The following is a 13,371-nucleotide window of genomic DNA, read 5'->3' on the forward strand; positions in this document are numbered from 1 at the left end:
TGTTGACACACAGTGAAAGTGGGACTGTGTTTTGGGGCAGGTGGTTGAATTGCCAGGTTAGTAATACATTTAAAAAAAAAATATATAGTATTTGAAGATTGTAATATTATAATTGTATTTAATCGTTCACGTTTGGCTCCCAGTTTTATCCAAATCTGAACTAATTATTGTGTAAAACAAAGGGGAACAACAAGACAATAACATCTTGTTTTCCACAGAAAACAAACAGTTAATGGATCAGCGCGACTCTAGTCGAGTATTTACGGTAGCAGCTGCTCTCCCAATCCCGCAGCACTTGCTCCTCCTGCCTGCGGTCACATCTTGTTGCCAGAAATTCAGTGACAGTGGATTTTTTTTCCCGTTATTCACGCTCTGCGTCATTTCCTTCATTGAATCACTTTTATTTTGCAAGACATCTCATCGAGGCGCCGGTCCAGTGTTGCTGCAGTTTTACATCCTTGCTCGCAGCCCGTTTGGAGTCGCTTTTGGATGTTTTATTATGGACGGTTAGAGAGCACTGATCCGTCAGCCGACGTTAAGACCTCTCAGCTTTAAGGATAAGATTCTTATTTAGAAACAGTTATATAATCGGGTAAAAATACTGGCATTCTGAGCGCACGTATTCCCGGTACGTTTAGCAGCTTATTATTTATTGTATTCGGTTGTGGCAAGACAATTCCCGTCCGTGTTGATGCCAGATCTGCAGCGCTTTAGTTTTCCATACCATAGCATGAATCCTTTGTTGGGGGCCAACGCGCATCTCCAACAGCATCCGCAGCAGAGTCACCCGGACTCTCCTTCAGGCCTCCTGTCCGACACCGTTTTCGGTGGACCCGACCCGACCTCCTTTTTGCTGGGTGAGCAGTCCGGGCCGGGGCCTGATCCGCCGTGGCCTGACTTCACCGCACCCTCACAGACGTCACTTTACCTCCCCCACAACCACAGCCACTACCAACACCGTGTCGTTTCGCACCCCCCTGCTGCCATGGCGCTTAGAAACGACTTGGGATCCAACATCAGCGTCCTCAAAACTCTCAATCTGAGGTTCAGATGCTTTTTAGCAAAAGTGCATGAATTAGAGCGTAGAAATAAGATTTTAGAGAAACAACTGCAGCAGGCGCTGGATGCCAACAAAGGCTGTCAAGGTGGATGCAGTGAGAGCAGGGGACATACCCAGGAGGCAGGTGTACAGACTGGATTTGTCGGGACCATACCTCTCAGGCCCGGCTCCCTCCCCTTCCACAACACCAACAACTCAGCCAGGAGGCCTACAACACTGTTCACACCTCCCCACGCTACAGCCCTCCCGACTGCAGCCGCCGGAAACTTCAGTTCAACCCAAACAAATGCCACTTGTAACCCAGCCATCACCATCAGCCAGGCCTCCCCCTGTGTGGACTCCCCTAGCTCTGGTTATAAAACTTTCTCCAACACCAGCGCAGGTCTTGGGAGCTCCACCAACCCTCCTCCACGGTTTCTCCCGGGCACCATCTGGTCCTACAACCACACACGCAAGTTTGGCAGTGTGGAGCGTCTGACCAGCCCAGGAGCGTCCTGGGTGCACCCTGACGGAGTCGGGGTCCAGATTGACACCATCACCCCTGAGATAAGAGCCCTGTATAACGTCCTGGCCAAAGTGAAGAGGGAGAGAGACGAGTATAAGCGCAGGTAAATGGAGTAAAACCCTTTTATTGTTCTTGTAACAGGCCTACAGGGGCATGAGGTTGTACTGTAGTTTCCTTAAGTGTGTGTAATGTTCTACTTTGAAGCAGTGAGCGAAGCTGTAAAGCAACTGCAGACCAGCTGTCTCCAACAGAAGCAGAGTCAGCACAAACCCCTCTCCATCCATCACATCCAGCCTGACCCTGCAACCCTGCATCATGTCTGACCACAGAGGCAGGTGCTGCTGCTAGAAATACACCCACACAAATTAACACGCCGCCAGCTAAATATAAAGATTATTAGCGGCGACGTGTGAAGCTCAGTCTGCTGCACAAATGTTCACTTCAGAGTTCATGATGCTCCCAAGATGACTCACCCATGGGCGGCTTAGTTTACAGGACTATTAGGAACAATCCATCCTGACATAGAGGTCAGGTTGATTGTACAGCAGACATTGATTTAATGAAACTGAGAAGATGAAAGACTGTAATGATGGTCCCATCTAACGACGAACCCTGGAGGTGGTCCAGTTAGGCCAATGTGAATATTCAAACAAACCCTATGATGATTCAACAGCACCCATAGTGATTTTACTGCGACTTATGGACATTTGAGATGTACAGCTGTAAGCTTTACAAATGTTAAGGTTGACTTAGAGCTGAAAGTCTTAGTTGATTCATTTCTTTAAATTATTGAAGCAAACATTTAATTTTTTCGGCATTGTATTGCCATAGCAATTAATCAAGAGAATTAATCTGCATGTTAATTAATAATGAACATAATCGATAGTTGCTGCCCCAGCATCATGTAACATCTCTAAACCCACAACCACGTATTCATCGTCAGTGCACTAGTTTACCACAATGTGTCACGATGACATCACCAGTTCAAATCTGGATGCTCTGATGTCCAATATTAGGGAGACAGCTGTCTGAGTTTGCAGATCACATGGAATAACTCACTGTGATCTCTCTCTTAGGGTGGATTTTCCCCTTTAAATTCTTGGAGAAAACAACCCACAACTGTTAAATCCTATCGTGACTTTGAAGGACATGAGGCCAGCTTTGGATTACGTATGATCTGTCCTGAGTGAACTACAGTAGCTCCATGTTCCAGCGCATTGAATTCCCTCATATTATGCCCAAATGAGCAGCCATGCATTCTTCACGGAGGAGATGCAGACCACAGTATAGTGGGCTCTTTGTCAATGAGGTAGAGGGACGACACTAACAGCCCAAATATGTGTGACATAAGATACACGATTTAGTTGTATGGAGACTTGAGAGTTGCTCACCTGAGTATTCGTGTTTTGTGTCACTACCTGTGAATCAAGGTGTGTGACATACATGTCCCACCTAGTATTCAAATCAGTTTCTGTTCAGTCCTCTGTAAGGGGTCTGGGCTGTTTCTCCACCTCTGTGAGCTAACTGTAGGTGTCAGTTTTCTTCAGGACAATGGAACATTAAAGCCTGTTTCTCCAAGTCAAACTAATGTCCATTACCTATGCAGTCAAATATAACAACGGATTAATAATGAAATGTCTGTTGTTGCTCCTGTGAATGAATTTCTAGTATATAAACTCTCCTATGAATTAATTTATCTTAAAGCTTTTGGTGCATTTTGCTTATTTTTTCACCATTCTCTAGCTCTTTTATTTATTAATGTTTACTTTTTTTGTTTAAGGAGGACTTCTCTTTCTCCCCCTTTAGCCTCCCTAAGCCCTCGCCCCTCACTCTGCCCACCACACTGTCACATTGTCTTTCTCACATCAACCCCCCACAATCTCCCACTCTGAACACTTCCTCCCATGCTCTCAGCCTCTCTTCTCTCCCACTGCGCATCCCCCTCTTCACACTCCACACTGTATCTGCAATGCAGCATGCACTGCAAGCTGTGACTGCTGGATGGGGGCTTGGCTTGCAGAAGGATGCGCCTCTCTGCTTTCTGTTCGCTCCCACCTCACTGATCAAACAAGCATCGTCTACAACAGCAACAACTCCTGTTTCATGACTCAAGTTTCTTTCAGATTTAGTATTCCCTAAAGGTCCCGATGTGCCGCAGCATTCTGCATTTAAAACAGCATTTATATAAGAAGCTACATCCTCTGCAGTGAGTCTGTATCCCCTGGGCTCGTGTGCTGTATGAAGTCACGGAATCTGAGATTGCATACATACAGGATCTGTGCTCAGGCTTTTAAATGTATTAAAAGTTCAGATTCATGGGCGAGCCGTCTGGGCTGCACCATAGTGGCACACAATTCATCAAACAAGCGATTTATTGAACAAAGTTGAATGTTGACTGATCCCGAAATTGCAGTTTTTATATGGCTAGTCAGATGCACTTTAAATAGTTTAACATCTGCCAAAGTGCCTTTCTGCTCTTTTGTCCTTTCAACCTTCTGAAATAGTCACGTCATGGATCCCTTTTTACTGTAGTGGCCTTTCTAAGTGGATGTGGAAGATACATAAATGGATGTGTATGTGAAAGCCCATGGTCTGTATGTTCTCTATTTACATTACAAGACACTAACATATTGTTTACTTTTTTATATCCATGTGTCTCTTAGATGGGAAGAAGAATACACTATGAGGGTGGATCTGCAACAGAAAAATGCAGACCTAGAAGAGGTAACTTTGTGTGAGCGTGTGTGTGTGTGTGTATGTGTGTGAGTGTGTGTCAGTAGACTAGACATGGCTGGAGACCAACAATGCAGTGGGTCTGAACTGAAGGTGTCTTTGAGTCTTTACATTTGAAAGCTTTGACATCAGCCAGAGTCATTAAAACAACCAAAATAAAGTGACCATTAGCTGATTAAAAATACACGAACCTTTCTCATTTAAACGTTATAGAAATGATGTAAATGAAATGGAGCTTTTTTTCAAATGTCAAATTCACCTGCTGTCAGGTTGATTGCCATACTTGTGCTTCCTGCAGCTGTGTCTTTATAAACCAAACGGTCTTTTGATTTCCTTTGTGTCTGTGTGTGTGTGTGTGTGTGTGTGTGTGTGTGTGTGTGCGCGTACGTACACATGCACCTGTGCCATTGCCAGGAACCTGTACCCGACCTCGTTTAGCAGGCAACACATCAACAACAGGAGACCACAAGCAGTAAAAAATACAGTTGAGACTGAAAAGCGTCCTGACCAACATTGTTGCATATGAATAAGTAAACAGAGAGAAGAGAGGATTATGATGCCATTAGACAAACCTACAGCTCCCCAGAAGAGATCATGCATTTAGGATTTACAATGTTTTGTGCACTTTGCAGATATAGACTTTTATTAATTCTGTTGATGTGCTCTGCTTGCATAATGTGACCTGTCATTTCCAGTAAAGAGGTGAGGCAGGACATGCGGGTGTGGGAGTGTTTGCACTTGTATGTGTTTGTTCTTTATGATTTTTTTATTTTTTACGTGTGCAGGACCTGCAAGAGAGTGAAGGCTGTCAGGACGAGCTGGCTGTCAGAGTTCAGCAGATGAAGGCAGAGCTGGTTATCTTCAAAGGCCTCATGAGCAATGTGAGCGCAGTGCAAACCATACAGTCACATACTCTCTAAGCTATGCACATGGGCACTAAAAAGAAACATTATATTATTATTTACTTGTATTAAGAAACCCCTCATAAAGGGTCATAAGTTGTAATGGCTTGAGTGTGACGTCTGAAAAAAACCCTCAATGTCATTGGACCATTTACTGATGCTTTATACATGAGTAATAAGAACTACTATGGGTTGTCAGGTGTTTATCCTCCTTCAGCTTGTCTTTTTAGCTAGTCCATTCATTTATGAGGACGACCCATCAATGGAGCGTTTGACTTCATAACACCTGAAAAAAGGTGTGTAAACACATAGTCATGCTGAAGGAGACTGTAAAACAGACAGACAAGTTTTAACCGAGCAACCCAAAAGTTGTTTTTATTAATGGCTTATATGAAGCATGAGTAATGCATTCATAGATGAACCTTTTTTAATTGAATTCCTGGTATGTATCTTGGTATGGCTCCTTCCATTCTCTCTGTAGAACTTGTCAGAGTTGGACAGTAAGATCCAGGAGAAAGCCATGAAGGTGGACATGGACATCTGCCGCAGGATCGACATCACCGCTCGTCTCTGTGACGTAGCTCAGCAGAGGAACTGTGAAGATGTGATCCAGATGTACCAGGTAGCAGCGCTAAACCTGACCAGTCAATGTTCTCATCTCTGGTTGTTTTATTTCTTCCACGTTGTGCTGGGCGATGTGGCAAAATCTTCTATCCCGATATCGGTCATTTAATATCTATATATCACGATATAACATGTTTTCTGGTCATTCAATAAATACATAGTCTATATGAAATAACCACACGGTAAAGCCTATTTCTGTGCTTTTTTAGCCTATTTATACTCTTACCCTATAATTTAGACAACTTAATTGTGTATCAATATATCTCAATATATGATTTCATCACAACATTTCAATGAAAAACTATAAATTATCATAATGAATTATTGCCAGCCCTAATTCCATGAGTTGTAAAGTCCCTTTATGTGAAAGTTTGTCTTGATAGCGATGGTCTAAATCCTGATTGTGTCCCTCCAGGTTCCTAACATCGAATCGTCCCTAAACGTCCGCCGGAAACAAACTCCTCTGTCTTTCAACGGTAGCGAGTGTGACGAACTTGTCAGCACCTCTGAAAGTGATGGGGGAGTGGTCAAAGATAAAGAGCACTGTGGCTCATCAGCCAATCAGATCAATGAGGAGATGCAGAGGATGCTGAACCAACTGTGGGTGGTCTGACTTTGAAATATGATATAATGTTAGTGTCCTTCAGTCCTGCCCTTCACCAGGTTATTTGTCAATGTGTGTGTACATTTATGTTTTTATTTTAGACGTGAATGTGAGTTTGAGGATGATTGCGACAGCCTGGCCTGGGAGGAGACTGAAGAGACACTGCTGCTCTGGGAGGACTTCCCAGGATGCACTCTGCCTCCTGACCCCACCCACCCACCAGGAGAGGTAGGCCAGGGTCACACGACTTATTTCAATGAGATCAGGTTTAAAGGAATGGACTTGGACCTAAATACAGGGGATGGAAAAAACAATGGCAACACTTAGACAATGTAATGCAATCCAACACAACGTCTAACTTTGTGAAGCTTATAATGCTCAAATTTGTTAAAAGTACCCTCTTAACTGTGTCAGAGACGTAATGATTCAGCTCTGTGGTCGTTTTTGTCATGATTTGCTGAACTGTGTCCACACATACAGTACCCTGATGACAAGTCCCAGGTGTATTCATTCAAGTCTGCGTCTGATAGAATGTGTCCTATATTTACTGATAACTGTAATATGATTACTTCTGGACTGTATGATTTCAGCCAAACATTAAGCATGTAAGGATGACCTTTACCAATGAGCAGAAAACCAGTTTTTACATTTTCTGCCATGATAAACTTATTAAAAAGAAACTAACACAACAATTGCAAGAATAAATATGCACACCATGTTCATTTTGCTATTACTTTTATGAAACATTCATGCCTGGCCTTTAAAGCAATTCTTTGATGACAAAGTTAAAGTCGAATTTGTGTCTGTGATCAGGATCTGCACCTTTTTTCACTTCAGACGGCTGCATGTGTGTATTGATATTATTGGTTCAGATTTCAAAGAAGCTTTTAAAGTTCTGATTGATTGAGTTGATGTGCAGAGCAGCAGCAGCATGATATGTTGGTCGATACAGTTTTGTCTCGGGCGATGACACGAACCTTCACTGCTCTACTACGGCAGGGCCATTTCAGGACAAAACACTACACACACACACACAGACAGACACAGACAGACAGGCAGACAGATGCAGTGTCTGCGCCTGTATTGGTATTCAGTGTGTTTGTTTCCAAGAAATGCATGTAGGTGTTTGTTTTCATTCACCGGCTGTGTGGTACTTGAACAATCAGCTGAAGAGAGGAACTGCATTAGTCAGTGAAAGTTGAGCTGATAGGAGCATAAAGCCATCTGTACTCTGATAGTCGTGTCACCTCACTAAGTGTCTGATTGTGCTATGATTAGCACACAAACGCATGTACTGTTTACTGCAAGTGTTACTGCATTTTATCACATGTATTTCCAAATCCTGACCACAGACATACTCAAAATCTCTCTCTCTCTCTCTCTCTCTCTACCAGGATGACTGTCTAGAAAAGGTGATTAATGACACAGAATGTCTTTTCAAGTCCCGAGAGAAGGAATACCAAGACACAATTGACCAGATTGAGGTCAGACACAGATTTTTAAATTTCAAAAATATCCCTTTTCATATATGTTTTTTTCTGTCTTTTTATGGTCAGTGTTATTTGTTTATTCTCATGTCCTTTCCTGGTGCAGCTCTCAAAAATTCACAAAAGAGGATTTACATGATGACTCCGCATTAAATGACGTACATTTTTTTACATATTTTAATGATGCTTTGATGAATTCCTCAATCAAGGCTCAAGAACCCCTTAATTCATTTGTCCCTCCTGTTTTCTTGTTAGATTGTGTTGTACTGCATCATTTATTTTAATCTCCCACATGTGCAAAAAAAACTTCTCTTGAAATGGTTTTTTATTTAGACATGACATAAAAGACATAAAGCCATGTGAAGCGTGGTAACTTGCCCTGCACGTAGCCACAGTGTTTTACAGAAGTAAACACACTTTTTATTGGTAAACACACATACAGCATTTGTAATTTAACATTTGTAATATGACTGACTGCATGTTTTCTGACTCCAGGTGGATCTGGCCACAGCAAAGAGTGACATGAACCGACACCTCCACGAGTACATGGAGATGTGTTCGATGAAGAGAGGCCTAGATGTTCAGATGGAGACCTGCAGGAGACTCATCACACAGAGTAGAGACAGGTAACACACACAAACACGCCGGCTCTCAGTCTACATGATCTATCTGCCTGTCTGTCCATTTGTTTTTCTTTTTAAGTTACACTTCAACATAAGTCCCCTTACAACATTTATAAGCAGTATACGAACATTTAAAGGAACAGTGTGTGAGTGGTGAGGAACATGACCCTCCGCTCCCCCCTCCCTTTTCAAGCATGTCAGAGAACTACGGTGGCCTTCTGGTAGGGATAGCTATCTCTAAGATTGTATTACTACAGGGAGCTAATTTTATCAACACTCGGTTCTTTTTCATGACTAAGTGATTGCTTTTAAAAACACATAAATTCAGAACAGAAATTAGTTATTTATAATTTACAAAAAAATGTTTCTAGAGCAGCATGAGTAATGTTTCCAACAGAAAAGTCACAAAAAAAAGTAATTAATAAATTATAATAATTAATAATGAAGAACGCGACATTAGATAGTATCAGTCCTTCCTCCTGTCTGCTTTGTCTCAGCCAGCAGAGAAGTTTACAAGAACAGACTAAGATAAACAGGCTTCAGACAGACAACCTCTGTTTCAGCTTGTTTGTTGAAACAACAACAACAACAACAAAAAAGAAGATTTTAGCTGACCATGCGTGCTGAGCTTGTGTAAACATAGCGGTGGTGGATGACAGCGGCCGACTAAATTAGGTTTCACTTTTGATTACATGTTGGTGCTTGTTGAACAGATGTATTGATAAAGTATTGGCTTTTTTTTTTTACCTATAGGTATATATTGTATCCTTTTCCTGTACATAAAAAAACAAATGAAGAGTGACACATGATTTTTTTACATTTTTGCATTTCTTCTTTGTGTTTGTGTCGAACAGTAACTCTGATGCGTCTGCGTCCACTGAGGACGGCGACCAGAGAGAAAGCGACAAGTCCTCATCATCGCCGCCTTCTTCCTCGAGCGCTAGAAGATCTTGACACTTCCTCACTCCGGCAGCAACGGGGGCTGTGCTCACGTGACCTCCACCGCTTCCAGCTACAGTACCACACCGACGCAATACACACCTGTAACTATGGCACATGAACCTCTTCATTTACGGAGTAGTTTTGTTAATTCTTCCTGCTGTCCACGCAAGTCAGCTTTGGTCTTCTTACAGTAGGACCTTGTCATCTTGTGTTTGACCGCAGTAGTTAGGAAAGTGAATCTTTATAATGGAGTGTCCTGTGCAGATTCAGAAAGTTCAGGATCCTAAATGTATTGTAAGTAAACGGGCTGATGTCCTTGCAGTGCAGTGCTGTATGCTACTGGAAAACACAGCAGGACTTATTCACTCCAAACACAGTAAAAAACACTTGATAACCTGGGCATCTGAAGCTAATCGATCAAATGCATGTTGTAAGGTCACTGGGGTCTTGTAAAGTTCACTCCACACATAGTTACAGGCCTGTTATTATAAAACTATCACTAAACAATCACACTAAGGGGATAGTTTGTGTCTTGAAGTAGCAAAGGTTGTCCTGGAGTGTATTTCTGAGTTTGATTGGTCAGTTTTATATTGATAATGATGAGCTTACGTCTTTAAAGTCTAATAAGATGTCATGATTCAGCATTTTGCTGCCTTACAGCTGCAGATTCAAAGCTTGCTTTCTATCGGTGTAGTAACTAATTAAACCACAGGCAACGCAAACCTTATTTCATAAATAAATCAAAACATCTCTGCTATATTTAGCGAAACATAAAGTGGAAAAATGATTAAGGAAACAACCAAAGCATTAGCTGTGGAGCTGCAGAGTCGTGTCTCTGAACATCAACATGCCTCCTCCCTCTTGCCAATGTGAATTGGGTACGATCCTGAAAACAGTAAATAGAAAGTTTTGGTTGTCTGTCATAATTTCAATCCATTGTTTATCTGCTGTGAATTACCCGAATCCAAACTGGATTCTATGTGAGAAATCCGCTGTAAAGAAATGTTACCATGTTATTTATTGCTGATGTGCTTTGGACTTCGTGGCTCACCTAAAGGTGACATTTTTACAGTGTTGGCTCTTCATTCTGCTCTCTGGCAATAATCACACGGTGTGACAAAGTGCACTGTAGCTGTTACTAATTAGTTTTAGTTTCAGCAGTATTGTCTAAGATTAGAGTCGGGTCCTGGATCGTTTGAGCAGAGCTGCATGGTTGAATCACTTAAAAAGGAGAACAAAAGAAAGTCACAAAATAGAGTAAGTTAGCCATTTAGTGCCAAAATAAAATGGCCAGATTGTGAATCAACAGAAAGTTGCTGTAAAAAATAAAAATGTAACATAGCTGCCGAAGCTATTTCACCAAGGTGCTTGATGTATATAACTAAACCTATTTTTCAGCCTGTTTGCACATAGAAAGGAAGAGCAGAGCAAAAATGTACATGAAACAATCAGCACTATTACTTGTAAAACATGTAACATAAAGATGTCGACACGCTGGAAATAGAAAACTATATTTCTTCTATTATGTTTACTCGTCTTCTACAACTAGAACTAGAATAATGAATTTAACACGAACACATACCTCATTTCCTTTATGTTTTCCTGGGTATATTTAACCATCAACTTTTTACTCAGACACACTGCTACAGTGAAACACATATTAGCATACTGCTGGAAATCATCACTGTCGGGGAAACGCCCCCCAAACTGCTCTTTCACTTCTTTAGACACTGTTGTCTAAATATAGTCCTGGCTGTAGTTTCTTCTGTGTGGTTGTACCGGTTGATATATTTCTTCTGCTTCCATTGCGAGTCGCACTTCCAACACTTTGTTTCAATAATAAAGATGGTAAGAGGACAGAATTTAATCTTGTATAAACTCATGCATGTGTGGCTGATGGATTCAGCTGAGTGCTGATCGCAGTCTTTCCACTACTGTTTGAATACAGGAGGAGGATGCCAGAGATAAATTGTGTGAGACATAAAACACGCCATTTCCCTTTTTGTATAGTTTTACTTTCACGCACTGAGTGAGTCTCTATGTATGCATGTGCCAGTGTGTCTGTATAGTGAGTGTTTTTAAAAAGACTTTTACTGGAGCAAATGTACAACATGAAGAAGAACGAAACAATAGTCCAATCTGATATTGTCTCTCTGTTTAGCATTTGAGACTGAGCTGTCTTTCTGACAATAATCACCTCAAAAATTTAAAATATCTAAATCAAATGACAATGGAGGTTGTTTTTTCCCATTGATACTTTTCTCTTTATGAGTGTACGTGGTTGCCAAATAAAGTCAATTAAAAAATAACTCGCGTTAAAAAAAAAAATACTGAAAAGAAATGCAAATGCTTTAGCGAAATGACTGTACGATGACTTTGATATTATATGTGTAAAGGAGCTATAGCTTTGAATATATACTTGTGTTCAAAGACTGCAAAGGAAGAATGTCCACTGTCACACACATGGAAAGAAATTTGAATTAAGATAAATTATCGGATTGCCCAATTTAGTTTTTCAGTGGAAAAGACGGCGGTCAATGACAAGATATGGTGTTTTTTTTGTTACTTTATTGTTGTGACAGAGAAGACAAAATAATTGGATTCGATTTGTGTCGCAAAACAATTTGATGATAATCCTGAGTATTGATCAAGTTCTCCAGGTGTGTGACGATGCAGCTTTAAACATCAAGACAGTAATTTAGGCTAAAAGAAGCTTCACTGCAGAGCTATGTAACGTGTCAAGAGAGACTGAAAGAATAAAACATGCAACTGAGCACCAACATTATGTGTTATTACTTGTAAAACACTACATGTGTTTCCTTTTAGCCTTTTCGGTCTGTCTTAAAATGAAAAGGTCAGTTCACCTAAAATTACAAAAAACAAATGGTGTTAAAAGGAATTGTGTTTGTTGCATTGACTTGTAATTACATTTAAACAAACCAACGGCAGCATCTCTTTCTAGAAATAATGTCGATACTTAATCATCATTAACAGTCTGCAGAAGGAAGTGTTGACGCTGCCAGGACACACCAACTCTCTGCAGAGGTGGAGTAGTATTGTAGTATATTTACTGAAATGTTGTCGTATAATTTTGAGGTACTTCCATTTTTACGCCACACTTCTATACTTCATTTGGCATATAGCTACTTTTCAGACTACAATTTTCATCATATCAGATCATATGATGGGTTTATAAAATACAATGCGATGTTAGCGGTGTCTAGTGAGGACCTATTCATCATGTTTCAGATGTTCATGAGTTGTTAGCAGCATATTAGCAAGAGAGATTTCCCTCCTAAACTTTTCAGATGGTTTAATTCAAATAACTGTTGTAGGCCCAGAGAGGTGAGATTATCTGATGATTTACACAGAAAAAGCAAGTTAGAGAAAATCCCTCCAAAATTATACAATTTTGAGTCGTAAAACCTTTTCTGTTTTGTCTTCGTACTCCTCCCATTATTCATCTCACAACCCCTCAGATGTACTCTGTGACCTTTTGATGGGGCCTGAGCCAGAGGTTGAGAACCACCAGACTTAACTATCGAACTGTATATAAAGTAGTTGTAAAAAGCCTCAACCAACTTTCACTTTCTTGATGTATATTTAGCTGATAACAATTCTCACTCAAGTAGGATTTTCAATCCAGGACTTTACTTTGAAAGGGAGTTAAAATTCATGTTTTCATTCAACCTTCATTTATTCATGTATTCATACTTTTACTTAAGTTCAGGGTCTCAATACATATCCCACCACTCTTCATAGATACCACAAGGAATAAGTTCATTCTCGTGAACGCGATATCTCAGTAACTCCTTGAGGGGATCTTTTCAAATTGGCACAACTCGAGGATGAACTGACTACAGTTTGCTGGTCAGAGGTCAAGGTGACGGC

General features: G+C 40.9%; 1 protein-coding gene across 1 annotated transcript; it reads left to right on the forward strand.

Annotated features, from left to right (window-relative positions):
* Positions 1–499: 499 nt before the first annotated feature.
* Positions 500–12,254, forward strand: iffo1b (intermediate filament family orphan 1b). The gene is made up of 9 exons (XM_076109635.1): positions 500–1,668; positions 4,229–4,289; positions 5,084–5,179; positions 5,682–5,822; positions 6,240–6,424; positions 6,530–6,656; positions 7,823–7,912; positions 8,411–8,541; positions 9,393–12,254. Exons 1-9 carry the CDS (start codon positions 692–694, stop codon positions 9,490–9,492), a joined length of 1,908 nt encoding a protein of 635 aa, XP_075965750.1. The 5' UTR covers positions 500–691; the 3' UTR covers positions 9,493–12,254.
* The last annotated feature ends 1,117 nt before the right edge of the window (positions 12,255–13,371 follow it).

The sequence above is a fragment of the Anarhichas minor genome, unplaced genomic scaffold (genome assembly GCF_050575085.1).
Source record: "Anarhichas minor isolate MPS153535 unplaced genomic scaffold, ASM5057508v1 ptg000041l, whole genome shotgun sequence".
NCBI classification, from domain to species: domain Eukaryota; kingdom Metazoa; phylum Chordata; class Actinopteri; order Perciformes; family Anarhichadidae; genus Anarhichas; species Anarhichas minor.

What these genes read in the sequence shown, in the direction of transcription:
- iffo1b (XM_076109635.1), top strand. Translation starts at nt 692, where the DNA reads ATGCCAGATCTGCAGCGCTTTAGTTTTCCATACCATAGCATGAATCCT. An exon ending in CAGAGGATGCTGAACCAACT is followed by an intron (nt 6,425 to 6,529) that starts GTGGGTGGTCTG and finishes TTTTTATTTTAG; the next exon opens with ACGTGAATGTGAGTTTGAGG. An exon ending in CCACCCACCCACCAGGAGAG is followed by an intron (nt 6,657 to 7,822) that starts GTAGGCCAGGGT and finishes TCTCTCTACCAG; the next exon opens with GATGACTGTCTAGAAAAGGT.